Source organism: Mustela lutreola, chromosome 12 (genome assembly GCF_030435805.1).
Source record: "Mustela lutreola isolate mMusLut2 chromosome 12, mMusLut2.pri, whole genome shotgun sequence".
NCBI classification, from domain to species: Eukaryota; Metazoa; Chordata; class Mammalia; order Carnivora; family Mustelidae; genus Mustela; species Mustela lutreola.
The window spans coordinates 94,604,406-94,630,740 of NC_081301.1; the positions used below are offsets into that span (position 1 = coordinate 94,604,406).

Below are 26,335 nucleotides of genomic sequence, written 5' to 3' on the forward strand. Positions count from 1 at the left end.
AAAGAAACCACCAACAAACTGAGTAAATTACTCCTGAAGGGTTTTTTGGTTGTGTTCTCTGAAACAGGAATTACTGAAGAGCTGTTTAAGAAGTCGTTAATGTTTTTTTACTTTAAAAGGGAAGCGTTCTGTGTTGTGTATGTACGTGCAATTGCACTGACTCTGGGAGTTCCGGACTAATGCCGTGATTTGCACTTAGAGACTCTGATGTATTTAGCAGTACTTTAGCACTGAGAACAGTAAATTGACATCCTTTTTATTTGTGTTTATTTTTCTTTGGTACTAAACTATCCCTTTTAGAAAAATATCCTCTTTTCTGTTGTTTTTTTTTTTAAAGATTTGATAGACATTTGATAGAGATCACAAGTAGGCAGAGAGGCAGGCAGAGAGAGAGAGAGAGGAGGAAGCAGCCTCCCCGCTGAGCAGAGAGCCCAATCCAGGGCTTGATCCCAGGGCCCTGGGATCATGACCCGAGCCGAAGCCAGAGGCTTTAACCCACTGAGCCACCCAGGTGCCCCGTCTCTTTTCTTTTTCTTAACAAACAATAAGAATCTTACACTAAGCAAAGGGATAATTCATATTTCAGATTGAATTTTGCTGGGCTGTCCAGACAGATGAAATGTCTCAACAGATGAATGAAACATCTTTGACATCAGAGTAGCCATCAAAGATTCCCATTTCTTTTGATAAAATTAATCTTCTAATAAAAGATTTTTTTTAAGTAGCTACCACTTCATCTATTGCCTGTTAACTCGGTGTCATTTTATCTGTGAGAGGGGAGACAATTCTGATCTAAAAATCGGCGTCTGGTGGCTCAGTCGTTGGGTGTCTGCCTTCAATTCATGTCATGATCCTGGGGTCCTGGGAGCAAGCCCCACAAAGGGCTCCCTGCTCAGCGGAAAGCCTGTTTCTCCCTCTCCCACTCCCCCTGCTTGTGTTCCCTCTCTCTGTGTGTCTCCCTGTGTCAAATAAATAAAATCTTAAAATACTGATCTAAAATTAGTCTCTAGAAGTTAGATGGGCAACATTCTCATCCAGTTACACCATTAATGGGCTCTTACCAGTTCTGCATAAGCTCATAATGTCCTGTAACTTCTCTATAGGAAAATTGGGTGTTCTTTTAGATTAGCATTCCTGTTCCCATTTTAAAAGTGAATTAATAGGCTGTCCAAAGAACATGAGTCTGGTTCAATAAGTGGATTTACTTGCAGGATGAAAAAATTGTTTGTGGGTTTAGGCAGAGCGATCCTGAATTTAACCTTGGGCCATTTTCAGAGAAAAAGAAGATGTCAATATACTGTTCTCAAGATCCGTCATGTATTTCAGTTCTTAAATTGATGTGGGGCAGAGATGTATTTGTCAGATTTAAGGTCAGACTGTTCATTTCAACTTTATCACTGTATCATATACATTTTAAAAATTCCTAAAATCCTTTGCATCCATTTCCTGTCTCTAATAGATACTGTGTACCATTTCACAGGTCTCCAAGAAGCGGACTCATGGAATAAGTATTTGCTCGCTTACTCCATAAGGTGATGGGGGCATGGTTACAAAAATGAATAAATGTTGATTATGAATTGCTTAGCATCTAATAATGAAGTCAAAACCATTCTCATAAGCCTTGAAGAATTAGACTTGAAGTTTTTTCTGAGTATGAAAATGATAACATATTTAGAGGGATAAATATGCATCTTTCCCCTGGTTTCTTAAAACACCATGATTATTTTCAAATACTTAAGAGTCCTTTGGTAAAATACGAAACATCATCAAGTTGATTTACTTTGGTAAATCAATTTGTTAATCAATTTGATTCTGCCAAAGTGCAATTTGGCGTTAACAGTTTAACTTTACTCAGTGCTAGATCTATGGAAAAACTGTTGGTCATTAGTAAGTTAAAAAACCAAACCAAACACCAAACAGTGGGGTATGCACTCTACAAAGCATATTGGCTTTTACTGTGTATTAAAATTTTTAAACTAATAACTTCCAAAATCAAAATCTTGAGTCACAAAACTAAGAAAGCTATTTCTTTTGTTGATGAGAAGACACATCTTACATGTTTTGTTTTGAAAGATTTTATTTACTTGACAGCACAAGTAGAGCAGCAGGCAGAAGGAGAAGGAGAAGCAGGCTTTCTGCTGAGCAGGGAGCCTCATGTGGGGTTCGATCCCAGGACCCTGGGATCATGACCTGAGCCGAAGGCAGCTGCTCAACCAACTGAGCCACCCAGGTGCCCTACAACTTTTAAACATGTTTTAAAATACAAATTTATTCTTGCTGTTGGTTGCAGGTATTACAGTAATTTAACCTTCGGTCTATAATTACCATGATTTGTTGTTAACAGGTAAGTTTTGTCACAAACTTGGAGTGTCCAAAATAGTTTGCTGGGCATGCCATTGTAAGTACCTGGGGGAGAAGTAGCTGTGGGCTGTGGCTCAGAAACTTGAACATCTATTTCAAACGAAATTAAGAAAATTTGTGGATGGTACTGCTAGTTTTCCATTTCCCACAGCACCTTCTGTTTATGGAAAGCGTACCAGAGTAACTGTGGTGTTCTGGAAAGTAGGAAAGGGTCAAGGAACTGTCCTTAGCCTTCCAGGATGGTGGCTCCGCCGAGCCATGGCACTCAGCTCTAGCAGATTTCCAAGCGGCACCTAAATCATCACGATGGCGTTGAGCCGGATGAGCCCCCAGCAAGGACAGCCTTCATCAGAATGGTCTGAGAACAGCTCAGTCAAGCATAAAACAAGTTTTCATTTGCTTTACTAAAGGAAAAAATAGTGCAGGCATTACCCAAAGTAATAGGTGTATGTGCATAACTTTGGGTGACGTGTTTTGGGGGTAGGGAGGGAACGGTCACAGGGAAGAAGTCTTTAATTTTCAAAGCCATGTTCTTCTACCCCTCTTGTTGATTTTCAGATCTGCATGTGTTAAGGCCAGTGTGCTGGCAATCTTCTAACAGGAGATAGAGCTTTGAAGGAAACCAGCCTGTGTGCTGCTGTACAGCAGTTAGTAGAGAGCAGTCACCAGTTCAGAAGTCAGGGAGACATCGGGGCATTAGAACAGAGGCTGGGAAGGAATAGGCCCTGTGGAATGCTGGGAACAGAGTAACACCCACAATTCTCAAGGGTAGTTTTATTGTAGTATATTAATATTCATGTATGCCTGGTAACCCAGGGGTAATTCATGAGCTTACTAGTTTTACAACAGTTTTAGAAAGCACATTAACATTCAAGTAAGCATTACACAAAGTTTTGTAAAGAATTAAAGGTGTCCTATAACCCTTTTTTAAAGCCTTGGTCCTTTCTGAAAAATCAACATTAAATTTTTAAAAATCAAAAGAAAAGTTTTCCCCCCACAAAATACATAACCACTTGCTGGTATTTCATTTTAAGTGCTCGGGATAACGTGCGCCAGACGTTCAAAGGCAGCTATTAACAGCTTGAACGAGGACTCGTTGCACTGGTTTTAGCACCAAGGAAGAGTAAATAGGCCAGTGAAGATGCAGTTGCGTTTCTCCTCCACCTCTCCTCGCCCCACTCTTCTTCCCAGGCCACAGGACAGAAGCCGGCATCCTTGTCGCCCCACTAAGAGAGCAAATCATCTTCACTTTTAAATGGCTACCACACCACACAGGCAGCGGTCTCTCCCTGCCGGAAGTTGAGGTGGTGGGGACACGAGCAGGTGTCCACTGCTTTGATTAGCAATGGGATTAGTAAATCCTTTTAACTGCTACTAATTTGATTAGTTCACTAATTCTGATTGTTTACTAATTAGTTATGTGTCAAGGGAATTCTCCCCAGGCGTGCCTGATTCTACTTCTGAGGACCAAGAGTGCTTGCTTTACTTAGGACCATGGGTTTTCTTTTCTTTTCGTACTTGGTTACTCATCACTCATGAGATCTTCACAGTGATCACAAAGAGAAACGGGCAAGTAGATCCTAAAGCACATATTTCTTAACCTGAGAATTCTCCTATATGCTGATGTAATATAATTTTATAGCAGACTGAAAATTCTGAGTAAACTGAAGGTTTAACAACACAATAAATACAGTATATATGGCCAAGCTTACAAGTTTCTTAGTGTAAAGGCAGCAGTGAATTTGGATCCTGAAGCTAATCTGCATATCTAGTTGTTTTCTAGAATTTGATAGACCTAGTGTCTCACAAAACCATGTACCACAGTGCGAACAATACTGGGTTTTTGGCATCGATCTACACACATTTCTCTAATAAGATGCTTTACCAAGTGATGTGAGATTTTTTTTTAGCTTTTCCAGAAAAATAAGAAAAATTTTATCAACCACTTTTTTGAACAAAAGTTACACTACTACTGATTGCTCTTTTAATTATCTTCTAGAATATTTTTCCAAAGTTAAGACATCTGATGCTTTTTTAATTGCACACCAATAGAAGGTATCTGGGTAAAACACACTAGACCAAAAGAAGTATCTTAGTTATCAGACTCATTTGGCACATCCTTAGTTTCCAGAATAAAATCAGTGGAAGTGAAACTAGTATAATTGTCAAAGAATTCATACATGCCAGTCCCAGAACAAGGAGCTTCTAAATGCACAGGCGAGGAATCCCTGCTCGTTTTACTGGTCATGTGAACTTTTCCTCATGGAGTAACTGATGCTTTCTGATTCATCTGTGGAACTTTTGTTTGTAGGAAAGCATAGACATAAGGCCAGATCTTGTCAGTTTCTGTTCCAGAGAAGGTTTCCAACACACCCTTTTTCCTAAAGATGACAAAAAAACAAAACAAAACAACAACAAAAACAAACAAAAAAAACCAGGTCTGACTTTGTCTGATGAGCTCTTTCAAAGTGATTTCCCCCGAACCCCCAGAGAAACTACTCAAATCTTGGGTCGTATTAGAATCCTTCCAAAATCAAACAGAGTATTAGTCAATTGTTTAACTAGACCGACAAGGCAAAAATGTCAGAAACAAAAAATTTGAAGGTGTTACTGCTAACAAAGCCATGCCCCTAAGCAGCATTGTATTACATACTTGTCATAAACCCATACTTTTCTATTTTAATTTTTTTAAAGAGTGCTAATTTTTATTTTTTTTTATTTTTATTTTTAAAGATCTTATTTATTTGACACAGAGAGAGAGCACAAGTAAGCAGAGCATCAGGCAGAGGGAGAGGGAGAAGCAGGCTCTGCTGAGCAGGGAGCCCGATGCAGAGCTCCATCCCAGGGTCCTGGGCCAAAACCGAGAGTCAAACGCTTAACTGACTGAGTCGCCCAGACACCCCAACAGTGGGAGTTAATTAAAATTAAGTCTTAATTAATTAATTAATCTCTTAATTAATCTCTCCAAATTTTATAAGGTATCATAGAGGAATGCTTTTGTCCTCAGGGAAGCCTCTGAAAATCAAGTGAAAGGTTGCAGAGCAAAGACTGATTCTGTTTGTGGAAAAAAACCAGAGTTCCTTGGGTGCTCTTGGGCACACTTAAAGACACTGTGTGAGCTGGGGGAGGACGGCAAGCAGGAGGAGGAATGCCAGAACCTCTGGAGGGAGAGTGTGTTCTGAAAAGCAGCCCTGGGATTCTGATTCTGCTCACCACCATACCCCCAGGGGTAGAGACATTTGCAGCTGGTGTGGCAGCAGCCTGGACCCGTCTGCCTTGGGGAAAAATGAAGAAACACAATAGGAGACACCATAAAAACAGTTTTTATTGCCATTTCCCTCAAAATCAGAAAGAGGAAAGAAATAATGCTAAGCAAAAAGCAGGAAGCATAATCAAGTATTAGGAAGTGGTCTTGCAAGTGGGTAAGCAGACAAAGCCTAGGGCCCCGTGTTTGGAAGCCGACTACCAGTTTGGAGATCCGGGCTGTTACTTTACTTTCAAACATACAGTGTTATCAATGAAATAAGGAACCTGAGCTTTAGAAAGGTTTATGTGAGCTATTATATTTAAAACACTGAGCACACACTCCGTAAGCGGTCCTATTTTGCAACTGACCATTTCCGTAAGCCAAAGGACACAAGTGAAACTAAAATCTAGCTTTGCCATTGCAAGCCAATGCCTTTCTCTACTGATCACAGACTGTGCTTACTAGACCCCTAAATCCACATTATCATTTTTTTAAAAAACTCTCCTCCCCCACCCAATGGGTGGGGTTTGAACTCAGAACCCTGAGATCAGGAGTTGTGGATGCTCCACCCACTGCGCCAGCGAGGCACCCCTCACATCATCATCTTCTGTTAAGAGTCACTTAACAGTGATCCTCCAGCCACGAGGAAGTCGTCATGTGGAATGTTCTGAGGGCCAGCAGAGCTTGCCCATAGGTCACCACTGCATCTATGTGAAGTGAATCAATATAAAGAAGAATTTATAGAGTATAAAAAGAGATGCCATTTCATCACTGACTTTGTTCTCTGAAGAACAATCCCGAGCTGGAAAGAAGCACCATAATGCTTTACGAGATCACGTCTCAGCTCAAACCGAGAAAATCTACACCCTGATAGGATTTACTGTTGGATCCAGATGTGTCGTGTGGTCAAGTCTAAGAAACACATGGTCTAAGTGAGACTCTGGAAATGCCTGCAGGAGGCACAAGGGTTTTGGACCTTTCAAATGGCATGGAGGAGACCGTGAACCCTGAGAAAGTCTGGAAGGGCACACCCAAATTGAGTAAGAGTCCGTTTGAGGCTACATTCCAAACGCGGGGTTAGATCTTTACTTCATGTCATCGGAGGGCACTACCACTGAAGGAAAGGGTCTGCAGGTGATACTGATTTAACACGGACCCATGGATGGCGCCAGTGAGCCAGGAGCGGCTCTTAAACAAGTGGCGTCTCACCCAGACTGACAGTGCCTTTGAGCAAGTTGAGAGCATGGAATCACAAGAAGCTGCCATTTTTGAGAACTTTGATATGCACTGAAAACAAAATAGATCGCAAGGTGACTATGCGATGTATTTATAGGGCTGCTGCTGTATAGGTGGACCTGGGATCGATCTTCTCCCTCTAAATATGTTCCTTATCAGGAGGATTTATTTTGCTAAACAATTTGCTTACGTATTACTCAAATTACAAAACAAAAAAAAACAAAAAACAAAAAACAAAAACCCAAACCCAAAAAACCCAAACCCTATTTTTGTTTCTTTTGAATATAGTGTTTAAAATAGAAGTGCAAAGTCACAAGGGAGTACATTACTGAGGGCACAAGTGCAGGAACCTATCCAATCTGAAAGCTGTCCCTGGATGGACATCTGCCATTCTCATTTCTCTGTAATAAAACCAGTCTCACCTACAGGTCCCTATAAGAGTAACAACCTCGTGCTGTTTGTTAGCACAGACCTAATCACTCTGTCTCACTGCTGAAATGCTAAATGTCTTAAAATGTTTTAAACTAACAATGCTGACTACCACCGAAATTGTTGCAAATACCACTTTTCAGTTTTTGGGTAAGCCCAGCCTTAGCTCTACATGCCGGAGTTTAGAAGGAAAACTTCAATTCATGGCAAGAGGGAGCAAAAGCTGAAAGCCTGGAAAGACTAGGGTTTTCTCCTGGGGTGCCTGGGTGGCTGAGTCGGTTAAGCGTCTGCCTTCAGTTCAGGTCATGATCCCAGAGTCCTGGGATCGAGTCCTGCATTCAGGCTCCCTGCTCATGGGGGAGTCTGCTTCTCCCTCTGACCTTCCCTCCTCCTGCTCGTGCTCTCTCTCTCAAATAAAATCTTAAAAAACAAACAAAAAACCTAGGGTATCTCCTAAGATAGGGACCTGGATCATAACGCTTCCTCTCGGCAGCCTTCCCAACGCTCCTCCCCACTCCTGGAGAGAAACAACCCCCATTTCAGCTGGTGTGAGCTGGTTTCCTCTACGAATAGCCTTGCACTGTTCGGATCGGCCCAGCAACAACGCACTCTCCCTTCTGATTCCTTTCGAGTAGGTAACAAAACCGTGTTTGAGAAACAACACCTTCACCAAAATCGACCTGTGAGATCGTGTGGAACTTCCCCACTCCCCGGCTTCCAGGATGGACGTGATCAGAGGGGATGGGTGCCGACTCCAGACTCTTCCTGGCAAACAGGCCCTCTTTTCTGCTCAGTAGCTGAAGTGGTAAGAGACAAGCTGGGATGCTGGGGGCTCACACAGGGACAGCCACCGAGATGGAAGCCAGCACGGAAAAGGAGCTGACCGTGACCAAGGCCGGAGGACGCCCTCTGAACACTTGGATCCAGAGTCTACCTTTGGACTTTGTAGTTAGAATTAATTCCCCTTTGCTGAGGTTAGTGTGAATGAGGCTCCTGACTGATAGAAGCACATAGCCCATGGCATGGAAACTACGATTTACCCAGCTCTCTGCCTCACCCTGGGGCGTGAGGTGCAATTTCCTGGGGCCTGGCCTTGACCCGTGTGGACCCGTGTCCGCAGAGTAGATAGAACAGCAGCCACCACCGAGTGACTTACTGGTACTGGGGCTGCGGTAAGCCTTTATGTGGATTCTCTCCATCCCCTTTACAGCCCTATACAGGAGGAACTGTTTAATACTGCTCACATGACGAAACTGTGGCACAAAGGTTGAATGAAGACCGTGCCCAGGGCCACACACACAGCTGGTCACCTGCAGAGCCAAGCTCGTTACAGAAACCACAGAGGCATAGTAGCAGCCACTGGAGAACGTGAACTGCCAACTTCCTTATAATTTCACTGTCCAGAAAGTACTACTCTAAAGCAGTCTGGAGGCGATGGCTGCAGAGGTCACGGCATGTGTACCCATCATACCAGCACCGGTAGCAGCCAACGATGACACAGCGTTCACTCCGCATAGACCAGTTCCAGGAGCCACTCCTAAGAACACACTCTTCCGACCCTCTAGCCTTACCCCCAGTTAAGCAAGAGGTTAAGACCGAGTTGACCAACAATGAACTGGGACTTGACCTTGGGCAGTCAGGATCCAAGACCTGCTCCAGCCACAGCACTGGGCTGTCTTGACACAGAATCACTGTTGAGTTAGTGAATGTTCTGAAGGGAAAGGGGCATGCAGTCCCTCCTCCGTGAACAGAGGTCAAGACGGAGCAGGCAGACTGCACTGAGCCAAAGAATGATTCACCATCATTCCCGTATTTGTTGTGGGAAATAAGCAGACAAAATGGTGTTCAAATACAAGTTCTAAAGACTATTAGTCAAATAAAGGATGTGAGGCTGGGCTGCCACTTGAGGCTTCTGTGCCTCCAACGTCAAGGGTGGCGGGCACTAGCCGACTTGCCTCCCCACCATCCACAGCAGCCCTCCCTCTACCCAACAGCAGATTCTGGGGGGACTCCCCACTCCAGAGGGTGACCCACCAGCCTATTCCCTCCCAACCAGGAGCTGGTTCCAGAACGGGCAGTAACCTAGGCCTACAACAGTCAGTACAAGGCATTCCCTGCCCACAGGGGCTGGTTTGAGTCGGCGCCACCTTCGTGACGTGTGGGGCTTTGTTCACTTGGTGGAATGCTGACCCCTCAGCCCCCCCATGAAAAACAGCCCCAGCCTGTTCCTGGCAGCTCTGTGCAACCCGGCAGGGAGTCTAAGGACACAGCCAATGCAAAGCTCAAAGTATGGCCAAACTCTGACCAAACCTAGTGGTGACTGAAGCCCCATCAACCTTCTGGAATTCTCTGTTACATAAGCTAATAGGCTTCCCATACTGTTTAAACCAATTTGAATTGGATCTTCTGATGTTTCGCATTTCAGCTTTAAAGCACGGATAATCGAAACCTAACTTAGTGCTTCATCATGCAAGAGAAGCTCTGAAAAGGACAAACTCACTGGTAATATTCCAGGACCGGCTGAGTTTGGACTTCATAAGCCTTCAGTCTCTTGACAACTGTCTCTGGCTTGTCATCGTCACGCTGAATGAGAGGCTCCCCAGTCAGGTCATCGATGCCCTAAACAGGAGTTACAAGAGGCTGGGATCAAACATCTCATCTTCAAAGCATGTTTTTAGACATCCCTCTGCAGGCACCAAGCACACAAGCGTGCTTCTAAGTAAACAGAACCAAACCCAAACACAGACCATCATGACGCAGAGTCCTGAGAGCCTAGTTGTTTGCCAGTATCGGTCCTCAGAGTTAAAAAGCTTCCTAAAAGCAGCCTCTCGGTAATCTCAGATGTATACAAGATGACTCAGCGAAAGCCTGGGAATCCCAACTGGAACCCCTACATGAGCCACAGCCATCACTAATCCTTCTCACCCCCACTCCTAGCACACTTCCTGGCATGGAGTAGGAAGTCCGTAAATGCTTCCGAATGAGTAACAAACCCCCGTTGTTCCCGCGGGTTCCTGGACCAGCAAGCTGAGCGCCCCGGACTGGTCCACCGCACCCGGGACCTGAGAACATTCCCCCGGAGCAGATGTCCTAACACCTCCGCGAGGGCAAGAGGAGTCGGAGGCCGTCTGTGCCAATGCAGTGACTCACCACAGCTTTGGGAGGGTTGAATTCGATGTTGTAGACGCGGCCGCTGGCTGGATGGATCCAGCGCGCAGTGAGACGCTGCTTAATGACCTCAAAGGGCACGTTCAGATTAATCACTGTGTCTATCTGATAAGCTCTGTCCAGGGCTTCCGCCTGTGGAAGTGTCCTTGGAAAACCTTGACAAATTAGAGAAAGAAAGAAGGAGAAGAAGAAGAAGAAGAGGAAAGGAAGGTTGGGAGTGGGGAGAGGAAGAGGATTAATGAATGATGAACAATCCGAAAAAAAGCAGGAATACGGGGCAGGCGGATCAGAGCTGTAGGGCAGCTATGATGGTGGTTAATTTTATGCATCGACTTGACTGGCCCCGTGGGATGCCTGGATACTGGTCAGACATTATTTGGGGTCTGTCCGTGAGGCTGTTTTTAGGTGAGAGTGACATTTAAATCAGGAGATGGAGTAAAGCAGATTGTTCTCCCTGATGTGGGTGGGCCTCCCCTAAGCCGGGGAAGGCCTGGACAGACCAGAAGGGGTGACCCTCCCCCCGTAACGGGGGAGTTCCTCTGTCTGACTGCTCTGAGCTGAGATACTCAAAAGTCTGAGGCTTTTCCCACTTCAGACTCAAACGGAAGCCAGCTCCACCTGGGTCTCAAGCCCAAGCCCACTGGTCTTCAGACTGGAACGTGACTGACCACCCAGCGGTTTTCTGGGCCTCCGGCTTGCACACTCGTCCTAAAGATCTCGGGATCTGTCAGCCTCCTCCATCCTGTGAGCCAATTCCTTAAAATAAATACCTCTCTCTCCAAAAACTAAAAATCAACCTCTCCTCAAGGATCCCAGCACAGCTCTGGCTGGGGAAAGTTTACAGCAGACTGCAAATTACTTGCCACCCTTCCTTCTCCCTCCTCATAAAACATTCTCCGAGGAGGGGGAAGGATCAAATCACAGCTGGAGGGAGTGTAGGAATCCTGCGGTCCACGGCTGCCTTTTGCTTCAGAGGAAGAAGCAGGCCCAGAGAAGGCGACTGGCCCGAGGCCTCAGGGTGGTGAATGGTGGCACTCAGGCCCCCCAGCCACCAGATGTGTGTCTGTAGCCACGAGATGCCCTTGCTCTGCCCACACGCGTCATCCCGCCGGCTGAAATGCTCTGACACCACTTACCATCCAACAGCCAGCTGTGCTGCGTGAGTCTCTTCAGCTCATGAAGGGCCAGCCGAGTCATGACGTCATCTGGGATGAGCTTCCCTTGGTCAATGAACGTCTTGGCTAACACACCAATTTCTACAGCAGAAGAGGGAGGGAAGCACTATCAGCAAGCGTTTCGTCTCAGCCCACTCCGGGCCGGGAGAGGACCTCCGGACGCCACCGTCACACAGAAACGTGCATTGTCAACTTTTATGATAAAAACAGAAGTTACGAAACGATCTATACCTATTTCAAATTCCCAATTTATAAAAATATGTAAATGCAAATGGAGAGACAGAAAAAATAATAGAAAGCTACTGACACCGGGTTAACAGCCGTCACCTCTGCGTGACAGAAGTGATTTTTTTAATCTATCTGCACTATTCTGTATTTTGGTAAATTTTCTAATCAGAAAAAATGTACAGGATACTAGAAATTATTTTCTTTTTAAGTAAGGACCTGAAATAGTCATGATTTATAAGTGGCTCAGTGTAAGTGCTGGCTATCATGTTACTGTAGAGATTCTTCTAATCCTCTAAAACAGACGCAGCTGTCACATAATTTAGTTTTGGGCCAGATTAGCACAGTGTTCATAGGACGTTTTACTGAACGCCCTGGAAAAGATTTAAAGGACAGTTTAAAAGTATTACCCACAATCTGATGTCATTCTTACCCAACAATATTTTGATTTGTTCATCAGTTTTCACCAAACTATTTAAACTGTATTCATTAGGAATTGTGATACTATTGTAATCTTTGTATACATAGGGTTGTTGTTGTTTTGTTGTTTTAAGTAAGCTCCACACCCAATGTGGGGCTTGAACTCTCAACCCCAAGAGTTGCACATCTACCAACTGAGCCAGCCTGGCGCTCCTGGTGTATGTACAGGGTTTTTTTTTTTTTTTTTTTTAAGATTTTATTTATTTATTTGAGAGAGAGACAGTGAGAGAGAACATGAGCGAGGAGACGGTCAGAGAGAGAAGCAGACTCCCCATGGAGCTGGGAGCCCGATGCGGGACTCGATCCGGGGACTCCGGGGTCATGACCTGAGCCAAAGGCAGTCGTCCAACCAACTGAGCCACCCAGGCGTCCCAATGTATGTACAGTTTTATGTCCTTTTTTCATTTAGCATTATTCTGTAAATATTTTTCAGTGATTTTATATAGTCATTTTTGGTCAACTATATAACACTCCATCAACATATACCCAAGTTTGATATATAAAACATTATCACAGCGGGACTGTTGGACATTTAAATTATCTAAATTGGGGGCGCCTGGGTGGCTCAGTGGGTTAAGCCGATGCCTTTGGCTCAGGTCATGATCTCGGGGTCCTAGGACGGAGCCCCGCATCGGGATCTCTGCTCAGCAGGGAGCCTGCTTCCCCCTCTCTCTGCCTGCCTCTCTGCCTACTTGTGATCTCTCTCTCTCTCTCTGTAAAATAAATAAATAAAATCTTTAAAATAAATAAATAAATAATCTAAATTGGTCTTGCTTTTGCCCTACTACTGCTACTTTTGAAGATCTTAACACCCTTTCTTCTTTTTTCTGTTTTTTGAAATTTTTTAAAAGATTTTATTTATTTATTTGATAGAAAGAGGTTTCAAGTAGGGGGAGAGGCAGGCAGAGAGAGAGAGAGAGAGGAGGAAGCAGGCTCCCTGCTAAGCAGAGAGCCACATGCGGGGCTTAATCCCAAGACCCTGAGATCATGACCTGAACCGAAGTTCAGCAAAGTTGTAGGACACAAAATCAATAGACAAAAAATTTAGCTTTGAACAGTCTGAAAAATAAAATTAAGAAAACAATTCCATTTACAATTACATCAGAATATAAAAATAAAAATCTTAGCAACATATTTTTAAAAAGAAGTGTAAAATGGGCCATCTGAAAACTCCAACATTGTTGAAAGAAATTAAAGACCTAACTACATGGAGAAACATCTCATATTCATGTATTAGAAAAGTTAGTATTAAGATGGAAGTAGTCAGGGTGCCTGGGTCGCTCAGTGGGTTAAAGCCTCTGCCTTCAGCTCAGGTCATGATCTTGGAGTCCTGGAATCTCTGCTCATTAGGGAGTCTGCTTCCCCCACTCTCTCTGCCTGCCTCTCTGCTCACTTGTGATATCTGTCAAATAAATAAATCTAAAAAAAAAAAAAAAAGATGGAAGTAGTTTTGGGACATCTGGGTAGCTCAGTCAGTTAAGCACCTGCATTCAGCTCAGGTCCTGATTGATCCCAGGGTCCTGGAATCCAGTCCCTGCGTTGGGCTCCTTGCTCAGTGGGGAGTGTGCTTCTCCCTCTGCCTCTGCCTGCTGCTCCCCCTGCTTGTACGCTTTCCCTCTCTCTCCCTCTCTCTCAGACAAATAAATAAATAAAATAGTTAAATAAATAATAAGATGGAAATAGTCTCCAAAAATTACTAACAGATTTAAAGCAAACCTATCAAAATCCCAGCTGGTGTCTTTGCAGAAACTGAGAAACTGATCCTAAAAGTCATATGACAAAGTAAGGGACCCAGAACAGCTGAAACAATCTTGAAAAAGAACAAAGTTGGAGGACACATGCTTTGGATTTCAAAACATCAGTCAAGAATGCGCAGTACTGGGATAACAGTAGATGTACAGATTAATGAACAGAATTGCAACTCCAGAGCCAACCCCTTACATTTACCATCAACTGGTTTTCAGCGAGGATACCAAGACAATTCAGTAGGGGAAAGAACACTCTTTTCAACAAGTAGTGCTGGGACAGCTGGATATCCAGACAAGAGAGAAAAAAGCTGGACCTCAACCTCACTCTATATGTAAAAATTAATATCAATCACAGATCTTAGGGTAAGAGCTAAAACTACAAAACTCTTAAAAGAGAACATAGGCATAACTCCTCATGACTGTTCATCAGGCAATGGTTTCTTAGACATGAGGCCAAAAGCACAATCAACCAAAGAAAAAATAGATGAACTGCATTCATTATAATTAAAAACCACAAAGAACATGTGCTATGGTGAGTGTTAGGAAATGTGTAAGCCTGACAATTCACAGACCTGTAACCCAGGGGCAAATAATACATTATATGTTAATAAAAATAATTAAAAAAAAAAAAAAAACACAAAGAACACCACAAAAGTGAAAAGACAATCCACTGAATGGAAGAAAATGTTTGTAAATTCTTTATCTGATAAGGAACTTGTATTTAGAGTATCTAAAGAATTCTTACAACAATAAAAGACATAACCCTTACACAATAAAAACCCATTTTTAAGAGCAGGCAAAGGATCTGAATGCAAAAAGCAGATATACCAAAGGCCAATAAGCCCACGGAAAGATGCTCAACCTGACTAGTCATTAAGGAAATACAAATGGAAATCACAATGAGATCCCATTTCACACTCACCAGGATGACTATAATCAAAGAGACAGATAATAACAAGAATAGGCAAGAATGTTAAGAAATGGAAACTCCTCTCTGTTGCTGGTAGAGTTTTCAATGATGTAGCCAAATTGGAAAAATACTGTGGCAGTTTTCAAAAATGTTAAAAAGAGGTACCACCTTACCTAGCAACTGCATGTTATGCCAAGGTGTATACATGTACACACACACACACACACACACACACACACACATACATCCAAGACAAATTAAAAGACATGTACACAAAAACTTGTACACAAGAGCCGAAAAGTGGAAACTCAAATGTCCGCCAAGTGAGGAATATATAAATAAAATGTGAAATATCTAGACAAAATTATACCACTCAGCCATACAAAGAAATGAAGTACTGATATATGTTACAAAGAGTATGAACTTGAAAACAAGTCCACCAACTTATGAATGGATAAATAAAATCTGCTACATCTATTTGATGAAATACTACTCAGCAATAAAATGGACGGAGAACCAACACACACTACAACACGGGTGAACCTTGAAAATGTCAAGCTAAGTGAAAAGAAGCAGACACAAGAGACCGACCACATACTGCACGAGTCCATTCATCTGAAATGTTCAGAAGAAGCAAATCAATAGAGGCAGAAAGTAGACTGGGGCTGCCAGGGGCTCAGATTGGGAGTGCAGGGGAGACAGGAGTGACTACAAATAGATATGAGGTTTCTTTAGGAGGTAAGGAAAATGTTCTAAAATTGACCGTTGTAATGGTTCTACAACTCTGGGCATATATTAAAGTCCGATAAATTGTAAACTTCAAATGGGTAAAATAGATGGTATATGAATTAGATCTCAATGAACCTATTAAAAATGAGGCAATCCTTACAAAAAGCACTATTATGAAAGGAACAATACAGTATGACAGTTTGCTGTCATTTATGTAAGAGAAAAACAGGAAAGAACAGGTTAGCATTTGGTTGTATACACATGAAATAGCTCTAGAAGGATTTTTCACTAAATGCTCTTTTAAATTTTTGGAATTCCAAACCATGTAAATATACTGCTTCTTATAAATTAGGCTTTGGAGGTTTTTTGCCTTTATGAAAATAATTGGCCCTACTGTCAAAACCATTAGGGGGGCCTATGCTGCACAGGTGTATATAATACAAGTTTTATTAGGGAATCCTGGGAGCTGACAGAGACTTTGACTATCATCTACTGAGTTCAACTTCCCCAACGTACAGATGAGCAGAGGACATTTGAAAGGATCAGCTATCTAGTGCAGGGTTCCGTCTCTGAGAAGCACTAAACCACAGGCAGTTTCTCAAACTTTGGGCAATCCCACAGCAACCTCACGATTTCTGCCACAGCCAGACCATTACCAGTCCAAAAGCGCGTGAGCTTTTCAAACTCACAAATTCTGATGTTCATAAAATGAAGGCTTGGTGCGTTCACTGCTTTTCAAATAGCCTTTGAAATAAAGAGATTAAACAACTGTGCCCACCAAAAATGATCTCCCGACCGTCAACACTGCATCAGCAAAGTGTCTAACTGGTGCTCGAGGGGACCCAGGTGTTCACCCCTATCTCGGGGTAACTGCTGTTTACAAATGAGCGAGTTCTTCAACCCCTCCTGCACTCAGTTGCTCATCTTTAAACCAGCGGGCTGGCCTAATGTCTTAAGAGTCAGGCTCCAGCCTCTTGACTCCGGGTTCGTGCCCGTCACCATGACTCCATGTCTGGTCCTGCCAACAGATGGCCTCCCATGTCCAGTGTCTTTGTCACATCCTCTGGGTTGATTTTTAAACTTTAGCTCTAAAATACAGCTCTAGGTTATAAAACATAGCACCGTCATGAAACAGAGGCTGGAGAGTAAGCTAGTGCCTCCTTCACCAACCCTATTTGACAGGACCACGTTTACAGAAATGCCACACTCAGGATTTCATAGTGGAAGGAAGTAAGCAGGGATGCTGCCAAATGTTGATGAATAAAGACGGTCATAACAGTATTTATTATAGCAAAGAATGGTTAACAACATAAATGTCCAATGAGGGGAAAACGTTAAAATTAAGTATCATTTTGGGGGCACCTGGGCGACTCAGTCAGTGAAGCTTCTGCCTTGGGGTAAGGTCGCGATCCCAGGGTTCTGAGATCGAGCCCCGCATCAGGCTCCCTGCTCAGCGGGAAATCCGCTTCTCCATCTCCCTCTGCCTGTGCCTTACACCCGCTTGTGCCAATGCTTACTTCTCTCTGTCAAATAAATAAATAAAATCTTTAAAAAATATATAATAAAAAAATTAAATATCATTTTTATGACTGCCTCATGACGTGTGGCCATGCTCACAATAAGTGACAAAAAAGGTACACGAACAATCATTTAGAATGCAGCAATTTTGCAAATACATACAAATGCAACAGAGAGAAGCAAAGAAAAAAGCATCTAAGGGACTAAAGGGTTAACTGTTATCGTCTCCCAGTGGTGGAATTATGAGGATTTTAATTCTCACGACATGTTTTTCTACCTTTATAATAAATATACTTTACTTTTTTTTTTTTTTTTTTTTTTTTTTAAGAATTTGGCATTTTTTTTAAGATTTTTTATTTATTTATTTGACAGAGAGAGATCACAGGTAGGTAGAGAGACTGGCAGAGAGAGAGAGAGAGAGAGAGAGAAGCAGGCTCCCCGCTGAGCAGAGAGCCCGATGTGGGACTTGATCCCAGGACCCTGAGATCATGACCTGAGCCGAAGGCAGCGGCTTAACCCACTGAGCCATGCAGGCGCCCCTACTTTACTTTTACTATCAAAAAACATGAAAGAGTATTTTTTAATAAAAGACTACAATGCTTTTCCGGCTCTGATCCTGTGGGAAATATCCAATTCCACTAAAAAACAAAACAAAACAAAAGAACAAAAGAACAACAACAACAACAAAAAAAAACAAGAGAAAAATGTTAGAAGAGAAAAATATTTATTGAGAATATATTCTTAGTCCTGAGATACAGAACATCTGTAATAACAATCTTTTGATATCTCCCCAAGCTCTACTTTGTTTTCTTTGTTAAACAACTGCTGTTTTTAAAGACCTTTTAGAGAAGGAGCAGGCGCCTGAGGCTGAGGCGAGCTCGACTTCTCGCCAAGGGATGCTGCCCTCCGACCCTCTAGTCTTCGCTTCTCCACCTGGAGTCAGAAAGAGAACAGTGGGCCTGTCTGGGGATATTAAGGATAAACAGGGCATTGTTTCTTAATTTTGAAAGAAGTTCACATCATGGGCTTTTAATTTAATTTTTAAAAATGCTTGGGTGAGCCTGGTGGTGGGTATTAAGGAGGGCAGGTATCGCGTGGGTCGCGGGCAGCACTGGGTGTGGTGCATAAACAATGAATCTTGGAACACTGAAAAAATAAAACTAAGGAAAAAAATGCTTTATGTTTTCACAAATCAATGGAACCTGAACTTCCTGCTAAAAGTGTTCCTTAGGGGGCGCCTGGGTGGCTCAGTGGGTTACGTCTCTGGCTCAGGCGCAGGTCCTGATCTCAGGGTCCTGGGATCAAGTCCCACATCAGGCTCTCTGCTCAGCAGGGAGCCTGCTTCCCGCCCCCCTGCCTGCCTACTTATGATCTCTCTCTGTCAAATAAATAAAATCTTAAAAAAAAAAAAAAAAAGTGTTCTTTAACCACACAGTGATACCTCACTGCTCAGTTATTTTTCAGAGACTCTCTTAGGCATTCTTTTTTTTTTTTTTTTAAAGATTTTATTTATTTATTTGACAGAGAGAGACCACAAGTAGGCAGAGAGGCAGGCAGAGAGAGAGAGGAGGAAGCAGGCTCCCTGCTGAGCAGAGAGCCCGATGCGGGGCTCGATCCCAGGACCCTGAGATCATGACCTGAGCCGAAGGCAGCGGCGTAACCCACTGAGCCACCCAGGCGCCCCTCTCTTAGGCATTCTTTAAGCCTTCCTACTTTGGATAAACTTACCCCCACCAGGTGCCGGACTGGAGGCTGTTTACTGTTACCAAACTACTTAAGAATGTTGCATCAAGAACATTTAGCAAGCAGGCCAAACAATTTAACCTTCTGAAGAAGTGTTAACTGACCACAGAAGACAGTGTATACTGTGTATACACTATGTATAAACATACAGTGTATACTGTATGTTTCTTAAAAGATCAATGTTAGAAGAGAAAAATAAAAGCACTCATTTGCTAGACTCCGTGCCCTGCGCCGTGCTGTGCCGTGCGGATTGAAAGAACTCCAAGAGACAAATTAAAACCACTGAGGTGGTTCTTTTTCTCCCTTGTATTTTAAAACAGACAAAAACCCCACCTAGAAATGATCTAGATTCAGCAAACAGATGCCTATACAACCATGAACAGGATGCAAAGGATTTTTAAGTTCTGAGGTGGAAAAATATCCTAGATACAAAGTGAAAATATGCTGGTGCAGAAAACATACATAGTATGACTGCATACTGCATAAAATAAGGGCGAGATACATGTGTGTGTACACAAATGGCTCAGACAGTAAGTGTGAAACTCTTGATCTCAGATCTCCCTGTTGTGAGTTCAAGCCCCACGCTGGGTGTAAGAATTACTTTAAAAACATATTTTAGGGACGCCTGGGTGGCTCAGTTGGTTGGACGACTGCCTTCGGCTCGGGTCATGATCCTGGAGTCCCAGGATTGAGTCCCGCATCGGACTCCCAGCTCCATGGGGAGTCTGCTTCTCTCTCTGACCTTCTCCTCATTCATGCTCTCTCTCACTGTCTCTCTCTCAAGTAAATAAATAAAATCTTTAAAAAAATAAAATAAAATAAAAAATAAAAACATATTTTAAAATCATTATTAGAAAATTTAAAAAAAAATAAAAACAGCTTTCTTAACATATAATTTGCTTAACATAAAATTCATCCATTGTAAAGTACAGAGTTCGTTGACTGGATTTGGTGCTGAGTTTTAAGAATTTATTTGGCATGAGAAATGAAACAGTCGGGGGCCTGGCTGGCTCGACTGGTTGAGCGGCTGCCTTTAGCTCAGGTCATGATCCTGGAGTCCTGAGATCGAGTCCCGCATGGGGCTCCCTGCTCGTGTCCCCTCTCATGCTCGCTCTCTCTCAAGTAAATAAATAAAATCTTAAAAAGAAAAAAAGAAAAAGAAAAAAAAAGAAATAAAACAGTCTTTCAGAGAACTATGCACAAGAATAGTTTTCCTGTCTAAGAAATCTCTGGGATATCAAAGTTCTAGGCCAATTTTGTGATTGCAGCGAGCACAAATAATAGCCGGCCTTCAGATTATGGAAGAATGGGTGGATCCAGAAAACCCCAGCGTTTAAACAAAGCTAAAGGAAGCGCAACCCTTCGGGTCAAACTTCAGCTCTCCAGGTGAAAGGGCACGTGGAGCACAGGCTACAGATCCTCAGGGAGCAGAGCGACTGGACCGGGACGCGCCTCTCAAACGCAGCCCAGCAGTTGACTCTAAACTCTGAACTTCGAACGCGTCCTAACTCTCTCGTCTTTTCCCCCAGTGACCCGCCCAAAGCTGCCCGGGAGCCTGGAGCTTTCGGGGCGCAATGGCTCGGCTGCCTAAGATCTCTCCCCTGGGCGGCGGGAGGGGGATCCCGCCTCCGCCTCCCTGGACCCGCCTCCGGGAACCCGCACCCCGGGCCCCGCATCCCCGGACCGCATCCCCGGGGCCCCACTTTCCCCAGTCCCGCAAACCCCGGCCCGGGCGACGGCGCCCCGCCACCCCTCCGGCCCCGGCTCCCACCTGTGCCCCGGAGCATGTTGTCCCGGAGCAGGTCCCCGCTGGAGAGGTGCTTCAGCGCGAAGTGTTTGGTGATGCGCGACGACACGGTGCCCTTGCCCGAGCCCGGCGCCCCCATGATCACCGCGCGCAGGAGCCGCGCCGACGCCCCCATGGCGAGAGGGAGCGGCCCGGGCCGCGCGCGCGGGGGACTCCGGCCTGGCTGCGCGCTCGCCCGGCTGCGAGGTGCGGCTGCGGGTGCGGGGCCGGCCGGCAGGCTGCGCAGCGCGCTGGAGGCGGGCGCGGCGCCCCGGCGCTCCCGGAAGTGAGGCGACGGCCCCCGCGGCCGCCCCGCCCGCCCCGGCCGGCTCCGCGCCCCCGGCCCGCGCCCCGCCCGCGCCCGCCGCGCCTGCGCCTCTCCGCGCCTCCTCCGGCGCCTCCTCCCGCGCCCCTCCGCGTGCGCTCGCGCGTCTTGGCCGCGGGCCCCGGAGGCCTCCTCGGCGCGCCCTTCGTTCCCTTCCCCCGCGCCTCCCTCGGGTCGGTCCTGCCCAGGCGCTCCCGCGTGCCGCTCGCAAGCCCTGCGTCCCCCTCGGCGCCAGTCCCGGGTCCCCAGGCCGCGCCCTCCTCCCCCCGGGCTGCGGGGCGACTTCCCGTCCTCGCTCGCTCGCGGGCTTGTGAGGGACGTTGAAATCCGTGTCGAGCCTCCTGTCGCAGGAGGGCACCGCGGCTGCAGCTCGCGGAGCTGCTCGGAGTCCGGGCTCCCGACGGTGCCTCTTCCCCCCGGGGTCGCGCTCGCCGACTCCCAAGGGGCTGCCGCCGTCTCTCTCGGCGGAGTCGGCGGGGGCGGGCTCCTGCGCCCGCGGCGCGGTCTGCGCTCGGCCAACGCGCGGATCCCACGGGGCGACTCCTGCCGGCGCGCCGCGGACCGGAGGAGCCTCGGGGACGCGGTGTGGAGCGAGGCACAGGCGTCTGTTCCTTCGGGTCTGAGGTTCGGACGTGGAGGCAGATCCTCGCGAGGAAACAAAACAGATGAACAGGATCGTTTGGGGCAGTGCTCTGGGCAAAACAGAGCAACGTGTGCAAGGGTGGAGGGAGGCAGTTTCCGATCAGGCGGGCAGTGCTTTACTCAGCTCTCCGTGGAAGAACTGGGATTTGCTCTGAGTATTGAAACCGGAGATAGAGGAACGGGGCACAGGCTGGGGGATCCCTTCCAACGGAATGTTCAGATGTCCCCGGAATAGTAGTAACACAACACAGACATTTTTTAAAAAAATTAATTAATATCATTATTATTATTATTTAGTAATCTCTACACACAGCGTGGGGCTTGAACTCACGACCCTGAGATCAAGAATCACGTGCTCTTTTGACCGAGCCAGGCAGGCGCAACAAGACAGACATCTGAGTGCGTATTGCATCTGTAAAATGGCATGGAAGATCAGGCTGGGATGTAAGAATACTGTGTGTAGAGTACAGTGCCAGCTGCAGGGTAAGTGTATCTGAACTCAGTGACCAGATGGGGGGGGATTTAATGGGTAGAAGGCGCCCTACTTAGAAATGTAATGGCTTTGGGGCACCTGGGTGGCTCAGTCAGGTGAGCGTCTGTCTGCTTTGGGCTCAGGTCATGATCTCAGGGTCCTGGGATCAAGTCCAGAGTTGGGATCAACAGGGAGTCTGCTTCCTGCCCCCTCAAGCTCACTGGTGTGCTCTATCTTGCTCTCTTGCAAATAAATAAATATCTACATAAAAAAGAAATGTAATAGCTTGTAACATTCGTGATTAAGAGAGAATGCAAACAAATAAATTAAACATTCAATTCATGGAGTTAGAAAAAGGACATGAAAAATAACCCAAGGAAATCAGAGGAAGGGATTATGTGAAGAAGAAGGACAGACATGAAAGGATTGGAAAATTGACGAAACAGGACTAACAAAAGACAGGAGAAGTCTGGGCAGGTACAAATTGTGAAATACTAGGAAACCTGAAAGTGTAGAGAAAGGGCGACTAATCCCCAAAGCTGGGGACCTGTAACTGTTTAGCTGCAAAAGAGCCCTGAATGAAAATCCTGGGATAATTTGCCTTAGGAAAAAAAAAGCAGTTAGACAAAAGAGCTGAAGAATCATCCTATCCGGGAAGGAAAAGCTGAGTGTTGTGCTCACATCAGCAGGCCCTGCAAAGCTGTCAGCTAACTGCAGCTTTGCTAAAGTTCGCCGATTATGAATGAGTAAGTAAGTGGCACAGTGTGGGCAGTCTCCTGGCTGCTGGGCCTCCCGTAGTCCTTTCGCCATACATAGGCATTCCTGGGTCTGGTTCCCTTGCTCCAGCGATCAAGACACTGAGCTCAAATTGGTACATGAGAAGCTGTAAGTCAAGAAGAGATTTAAGACGGGCTTGTATGCCGGGGCTTGCCCTCTGGGAGTCCTGTCGAAGCCAGGGTCTGAAGAAGTCCGAGGTAGCCCCGCATGGAAAGAGACCGGCTGTCCCTGTCATCCCAGCAGGCCAGCCGAGCTGTGGTCACAGGAGTGACCCCAGGAGTAGGTGGCTTCAAAAGAGTGGGCCAAAAGGTTTTCCCTCAGTGTCGAGAACAGAATTGTCACTAACTTGGGAAGACTATAAGGGAAACAGGTCTGGGGGGTGGGGGGGGAATATCAGAGTTGTTTTGGGAAAAGTTAAATTGAAGACACATTTGAGACATCCAGTGGGGGTTGATAAGGAAGCGTTAGAGATGCGAATTTTGAGTACGTGGTGCAGGTCCAGGCTGGAGATGTAGAATTTGGGAGTCCTCATTTAAATTCTCAAGAGCATAAACTCACTCAGGGAGGGAGTTCAGATGAGAGGAGAGGCGGTCTGAAATCTGGGGTGCTCCAGGAGTGTGAGGAGGGGAGGTGTCCGCCAAACGTGTTTCGTGGACGGAGTGCTTGCAGGAACCAGCTCTCTGGATACGTACAACTGGGAACGGACTGAAAATGATTTCTAATTGTGCAAAACAAAACCCCAATGAAATGGAACATTTTTTTTTACTTACAGTGTATAGCTGAAAAAAAATCTGGAAATGGTTTTGTTCCAAATCCCATAGCTATTCATCATCAATTTTCGTAATTTCCAAAAGTGGTAGATGAAGTTTACAAAATGCTTTCTCTGTGAGGAAACGTATGGGTGTAGAATTCGAATTATTCAGAGTAAGGATATCAGGGGGAAAAGAAAGAGAAGGTGTCCACCTAAGTGGGAGTACAGACCAGAGGAGCTCAAGTCAGAAGGCTGTATTTTTTATTTTTTTAAGATTTTATCTATTTATTTCACAGAGAGAGATTACAAGTAGGCAGAGAGGCAGGCAGAGAGAGAGGAGGAAGCAGGCTTCCTGCCAAGCAAAGAGCCTGATGTGGGACTCGATCCCAGGACCCTGAGATCATGACCTGAGCCGAAGGCAGAGGCTTTAACCCACTGAGCCACCCAGGTGCCCAAGCCTGTATTTTTTTAATACTTGGTAAAGCAACAGAAGAAGGAGCCTTGGAGTTAAGACAGTTTTATTTAGGAAGATTAAATAAACAAGACTATTTGGGAAAGCCCTGAGAGAGAAGGAAATGAAGAAAGCCTAGCCTTACCAGTTATTAAAACATCATAAGGCTTGGATAGTAATATTAAGGTGTTGGCACATGAATACATAGATCAATAAAGTGGAAAAATCCAAAAATAATTGCATCAGGAAATTTAATATGTGATAAAGGTGGCATCTCAAATCACTGGTGGAAAAAGGTATATGGAGGTAAGTGGATAGTCAGACAATCGTATCTGTTTCTTACACCAGGTGAATTCCAGATGGGCCAAAGATTTTTAAAAATTATTTTTATTAAATAAAGCTATGTAAGTACTAGAAGAAATAAGGGTGGATTCCTCTGTAATGGAGGAATTGGAGAAACTTTCTGAACTCAAAAGTTCAAAGTTCTGAACTCAAAACTCAAAAGGCAATTAAGGAAAAGGCTGAAATGTGCATTATCCAAATAACAGCAATAGTAAATTTTTTTTTTCACAGCAAAACACATCAATCAGCCAAACAAAAAGACAAGTTAAAAAACTGGGAAAACAAATTTCCAACTTTCAGAAGATTCCTGTCCTGTGGTTGTGTCCTGCAGAGCAAGGAGGGCTTCCTGTTTCATAGGATTTGCCGATCACCAGGGAGTACATATTCCCACCGTGACAGATTTTAAATTTGCAAGATGCACTCAGCCGTACCAGTGTGGCATCAGCTGGGTCACAGAATTCCTGACGATTTAACAATCAGCTACTAGCCACCTCTAGCCTCTCACTGTAAATATCCCTAATATATAAAGGGCTTAAAAAGAGGGAGAGAAAAAGGAAAAACATCCCCTTGTGGGAAATAAGCAAGATATACAAACACACATTTACAAAAAGAAAGAAAGAAAATATAAGACCTTTAAATATATGAAAAGAAGTGTAATCATACTTGTAACCAAAGAAATGCAAATTAAAAGTACAGTGAGATACTACTTTTCAACAAGTTTGGCAACAAAATGTATTGACAAAGTAGTCAGGAAACAAGCACTTTTATTTTTTGCTGGTGGAAATACAAGAAGAAATATCTAAATACTAAGACATGATCTCCAGTGAAAAAAAGGGAGGTGGTAAAACTAAAGGTTTTTGGGTTTTTTTTTTTTTTTAACTAGAGGGGGAAGAGAGATGAATATACATTGTATTTTTTTAAAAAATAGTTAAGGGGTTCCTGGCTGGCTCAGTCAGTACAGAATGTGACTCTTGGGTCTCAGGGTCATGAGTTCAAGTTCCACCTTGGTCACTGAGATTACTTTTTAAAAAAGGAAATAAAAAGACAAAAAGAAAGTTACAAGGACAAATGAAGGGACAACTAGGTGGCTCAGTCATTTAAGCATCTGCCTTCAGTTCAGGACATGATCCCAGGGTCCCGGGTTCAAATCCTGCATTGGGCTCCTTGCTCAGCTTCTAAGCCTGTCCTCCCTCTGCCTGTCACTCCCCCTGCTTCTGCTCACTCTTGCTCGCGCTCTCTCTCTCTGACAAATAAGTTAAAAAACAAAAACCATGACCCTCAGATCACCACCTGTCAGCTCAAGGTCCTGATTTCAGGGTTGTGAGTTCAAGTCCATACGTAGCATGGAGATTACTTAAAACAAAACAAAACAAAAACCCATTACCTCTAGGGGGGAGGTGGGAATGGGACAGAGAGACAGAGAAAGAGATAAGACTTCTCTTTCTCTTTCTCTCTCTCTCTCTTTTTTTTAAGATTTTATTTATCTGTGAGAAAGAGAGAACATGAGCAGGGGAGGGGTAGCAGGAGAAGCAGACTCCCAGCCGAGTCCCTCCCCGATGCAGGGCTCCATCCTGGGACTCTGGGATCATGACGTGATGGACGGCGGAGGCTTCACCGACTGAGCCACCCAGGTGCTTGAGATCAGACTTCTCTGATTATGGTTTATAGAGTTCACTTTGTTAATTATGCAACAAGACAAATTTTTTTTTTTTTTAAGATTTATTTATTTGAAACAGAGAGAGCTAGAGAGAGCAGGGGGGCGGATCAAGAGAGAAGCAGACTCTGTGCTGAGCTGGCAACCCATCATAGGGCTCCATCTT

The 26,335-nt window shown here is 44.7% G+C and overlaps 1 protein-coding gene across 2 annotated transcripts; it reads right to left on the reverse strand.

Moving 5' to 3' along the window:
- Positions 1 to 3,120: 3,120 nt before the first annotated feature.
- On the reverse strand, positions 3,121 to 21,037 carry AK3 (adenylate kinase 3). 2 transcript variants are annotated; one of them, XR_009346256.1, is made up of 6 exons: positions 20,741 to 21,037; positions 11,578 to 11,697; positions 10,424 to 10,596; positions 9,774 to 9,892; positions 3,625 to 4,742; positions 3,121 to 3,575 (listed from the first exon to the last, which is right to left on the reverse strand). XR_009346256.1 is itself a non-coding variant. In XM_059141071.1 (5 exons), exons 1-5 carry the CDS (start codon positions 20,889 to 20,891, stop codon positions 4,622 to 4,624), a joined length of 684 nt encoding a protein of 227 aa, XP_058997054.1. In that variant the 5' UTR covers positions 20,892 to 21,037; the 3' UTR covers positions 3,121 to 4,621. The 2 variants fall into 2 exon arrangements, 1 of the variants encoding a protein (XP_058997054.1); XM_059141071.1 differs by having other exon boundaries at positions 3,121 to 4,742.
- Positions 21,038 to 26,335: the final 5,298 nt, after the last annotated feature.

Coding starts and splice junctions, on each gene's coding strand:
- AK3 (XM_059141071.1), bottom strand. CDS start 20,891: ATGGGGGCGTCGGCGCGGCTCCTGCGCGCGGTGATCATGGGGGCGCCG. Junction 11,698..20,740: donor CAACATGCTCCGGGGCACAG/GTGGGAGCCGGG, acceptor CTTCTGCTGTAG/AAATTGGTGTGTTAGCCAAG. Junction 10,597..11,577: donor GCACAGCTGGCTGTTGGATG/GTAAGTGGTGTC, acceptor TAATTTGTCAAG/GTTTTCCAAGGACACTTCCA.